The sequence below is a fragment of the Priapulus caudatus genome, unplaced genomic scaffold (genome assembly GCF_000485595.1).
Source record: "Priapulus caudatus unplaced genomic scaffold, Priapulus_caudatus-5.0.1 Scaffold1862, whole genome shotgun sequence".
Classification (NCBI taxonomy): domain Eukaryota; kingdom Metazoa; phylum Priapulida; class Priapulimorpha; order Priapulimorphida; family Priapulidae; genus Priapulus; species Priapulus caudatus.
In genome coordinates, this window is record NW_014578923.1 from 14,716 (window position 1) to 18,850 (window position 4,135).

The 4,135-nt window shown below is 40.9% G+C and overlaps 1 protein-coding gene across 1 annotated transcript in view; it reads right to left on the reverse strand.

Moving 5' to 3' along the window:
* Window positions 1-4,135, reverse strand: part of LOC106817785 (testis-expressed sequence 11 protein-like) — a 35,255-nt gene that overhangs the window by 3,394 nt on the left and 27,726 nt on the right. The window contains exons 8-13 of the mRNA XM_014822483.1: window positions 3,405-3,500; window positions 2,063-2,235; window positions 1,619-1,770; window positions 1,100-1,188; window positions 672-824; window positions 109-222 (exon numbers count right to left, since the gene is read on the reverse strand). Of these exons, the coding sequence (XP_014677969.1) occupies window positions 109-222; window positions 672-824; window positions 1,100-1,188; window positions 1,619-1,770; window positions 2,063-2,235; window positions 3,405-3,500 (777 nt within the window). The remainder of the gene's footprint in view (window positions 1-108; window positions 223-671; window positions 825-1,099; window positions 1,189-1,618; window positions 1,771-2,062; window positions 2,236-3,404; window positions 3,501-4,135) is intronic.

Genomic DNA, 4,135 nt, shown 5'->3' on the forward strand with positions numbered 1-4,135 from the left:
TATATACATATATCTATTATCTATACATATATTCATTTACTCATTTATTTACATATGAAACAGCATTATGATAAACACAAGTAAATTATCAGTACGTATTATTGCTACAATGAGTTCACCTTGGGCAGTATTTTCCTGGAGAAGAGCAAGTTTAAACTGCAGGTAGCAAGTGTATGCACACTGTGGATCTCCCTCATGTGCAAGATCTACTGCCGATTTCGCCTGCAACCCAAAACTCTCGTTATTAGAATTATTACAGTGACTTTATGAAATCGTACTGTTGTGAAGACTGACCAGATAGTCTTGCGGCTCTGTGAAGAAGTTTACAACCAACTAAGTAGGCCCTAACGGTTTTATTTACGTGTACACTGATTATTGGAAACAGGAAGAAAAAATTACATGAGAACACATTACATAATATGACGTCTAATAAACCAGTATTTACAAAAAAAGTGTTCATTATTCCGAAATTTAAAAGGTAGCTTAAAATTTTTTACACATAAAATAATTTGTTTTCCCATATAAATATATGGCATGTAAGGCATATCCGAGCAATCTTCTAAAGTAGTATTATACATATTAACCGATTTTTTATAGATTGAAAAATATTCCAGAACATAATTGGGTAATAGAAACTGATAATCTTTCTAAAGTACAACAATCAATTGTACTTTGTTAAGATCCTTTAGAGAAATATAGCAGGAACACAAATTGCGTTGCAGCTTTGCGACTATTAAAGGTTTGTTCTTCTCTGTCTGCCCATCTGTTCTGATCAGCTCCAGAGAGTAATTATACCAACGACTCGCATCAGCAAACTGCTGGGCCTAGTTAGAGAAACACAGAAATAAAATACAGGAGTTTAGAAAGACAATATGTACACGCATTCTAACAAAAAGTATGTTCGAAGGTCTATATGCATATGATATTATGAATATAATATAGATATTCGAAATAGGTAGTGATTATATATTTTTGTAATTAATATGAATTCATTACAGCTAAACACGTAAAGATTTGCACTCCAAGAAGCTATTTTCTCGAGGTTCCAAGTAGCACACACTGTGTATAGGGTTAGTAGAGCTTTGGAGCCACGCCCTACCTCAAAGAGCTTGGCTGCCTGATCCCATATGATAACGTTGAAACATTTGCGTGTGCTGTCATCTAATGCGGTACATGCTCCTTGGTCACCTGTAAATGTAAACGCTCACGATATATTGTAAGGTTTTGCATCAGTATAGCATTACAGACAGGCGTGGCACCAGAGTGGAACTCTATCGTCCCTATCCCACCGTGTTGGAGAAAAAAGAGCAACCTTGCTGATTGGCTTTTTAGCCCCTTACGTGAAATGTAAGTTTATCCTCCACCAATCGCCAAAGCTACGATCTCATTCAATAAACTCGCAGGCAGCACGATTGCAGGTGTCATGTCAGCGCCCAAAAATGAAGGTTTTGACATTCAATGTTGTTTTATGACAAACATGAACGCGTAATTATAGAAATGTGTACCTATGACTCTACTATCGTAATATACTCTCAAATTCTATGGGAAAGTATATTCCTTTAAGATAGAACTTAGAAAGTTCTCAAGACTCGTGACGCAGTGAGATATGCTGCTATACCTGTAATGCATTGCTTCAGCATAGTCTCTGCGTCTTCCGTCTGTCCCGACTGTATCAGCAGCTCCACTGAGAAGGTTCGAATTCTCTGTATTCCCAGCGCATCGCTGAACCTCTCCTGCATCTCTTTGCTACCCAACACCGCCAAGCTGTACCTAGTAGATGTAAGACATAAGAATAAGACTAAAAGTTATCTGAGGTGGGTTTGTGACGACATGCGTGGAGTACGATACTGGCGGTATGTGATTCTAGTAAACGTATGTATATACTTTACACGTGTTCCCATGCATTGCACATATACATCAGGGGAGAATAACGACAAATTTGGCATCTTTTCTATGATGAGAAATTCTAAAATGACAAATTCTAAAATGACAAATTCTAAAATTAGAAATTCTTTTGTCATTATTCACCCCTGACATACATGTACACATGCTCTATACGTACCTCTTGTGTTTGGCGCACAGCTCCACAGCTCCCAGGCCGAGGTCCAGGGAGAGATCAGCGTGATGAAGACACTCTAGCAGCGCAGTCTGCAGATGCTGCTCGTCTGCAGCGAGGCCGCACGCACACAGCAAGATCTTCAGCTTCAGATAGAGTCCAGATGCATGAGAGTATTCCTACAGGAAAGCACGATGTGTCATCACACGTGGATAGACGGGCGTTTGTAGTACGTGCGTGCGTGCCTACGTGCGTGCGTGAGTGCGTGCGTGCGTGTGTGCGTGCGTGTAATTCTACTGGGAAATCGCTGTAGATCGACTGTCTATGTATGAAGCCACGGCTGCATGGGAATACTCCTACAGGAAAGCACGATGTGTCATCACACGTGGATAGACGGGCGTTCGTAGTACGTGCGTGCGTGCGTGCGTGAGTGCGTGCGTGCGTGTGTGCGTGCGTGTAATTCTACTGGGAAATCGCTGTAGATCGACTGTCTATGTATGAAGCCACGGCTGCATGGGAATACTCCTACAGGAAAGCAGGATGTAAGATAGAACCACGGCTGCATGGGAATACTCCTACAGGAAAGCACGATGTAAGATAGAGCCACGGCTGCATGGGAATACTCCTACAGGAAAGCACGATGTGCCATCACACGTGTATAAACGCGCGGGCGTGCGTGCATGCGTGCGTGCGTGTGTACTTCTAGGAGAGGCTGCCGTAGGCACTGGACAGTCTATATATATATATATGATACTACGACTGTCGGTGTGCGTGCGTGCTCGTGCTTGGGACATTTTATTTGGCCTTGTCTGAATTTGTCGATTTCGTTCGCGGACGCTATGGAAGAGAAACATTACCACTTCTAGGGAATAATTGTGCGATGAAAACTGCAAAGCTAGTTGTTTGCGAGCAAGTAGATCTCTATATTAGACGTAGCTATAGCTCCCAGGTGTATTAACATGCATGGGGTTGAGTAATTGTTACGTTCTTAAATAACTACCAATCGAAATTCTTTTCAAAATTACATATCTTCCTCAGAAGATCATCGCTCATAGTTAAATCATAATCAAACTTGTTCTAGGTTCATATATGCCACCTATACTTTGTACCGTCACCATGTATTTTAAAAATTTGTTGTCTTGACAGCCGAGTTGACTTAACACAACTATATGTAACTTCATTTAGTTTATATGTTGCAATGCTACAACTATCCATAGTTTACCATACTCTTACAACCGTTAATATGCAGATATGGATACATGATTTGATTTAGAGTTGATTTAGTTTATATGTTTCAATGTTACAACTATACAATGTTTATCATACTCTTATATGAAGGTATGCATACATGATTTGCAAGCGAAATCGCATTCGATGCCAGCTCTGTGTATTTCTGGCTATCCCACTCAAGGTAGGAACTTGCGAGCAATCTCATTGTCCTCGCCTGTAAAAGAGACGTATGAAATGAAATCAGCCAAGCAGGGGCGTGTACAGGATTTTAGCAGGGTCGTGGGTGATGTGTGCAGACTCCAGTATATATTTATTATATTAGACCCCTGTATTGAGATATGTAGAAATAAACAAATATGGGTGGTTTCAATTTTATTTAAAATTAAAACTTTATTCTATTTCTCTACATTTATTTTTCACATCTACATCAGTGATTTGTGTTTTTTACTTCTAATTTTTATATACATATAATATATAGTGTTGGTCTATATTAGTGTGCAGCACTGTCACATATGCATATGTAGGTGGGCTTTATGCAAGATTGTCTTTGCCACACATGGCACGCCGCCCACGCTCGCACGCACTGCTCGGCACATCGTGAGAGGAGAGCAGAGAGAGAGAGAGAGGAAGATAGAGAGGACGAGAGAGAGAGATGAGAGAGAGGCAAAGATGAGAGAGAGGGAGAGAGATAGAGAGAGAGATGAACGAGAGAGGAGGAGAGAGAGAGAGATGATTGAAGAGAGAGAAAGAGAAAGGAGAGAGTTGCGAAGGAGAGAGAGAGCGCAGAGAGAGAGATGCGAGAGCGAGAGAGATGAGAGATGGAGCAGAGCGCGGGAGCAGAAGAAGGAG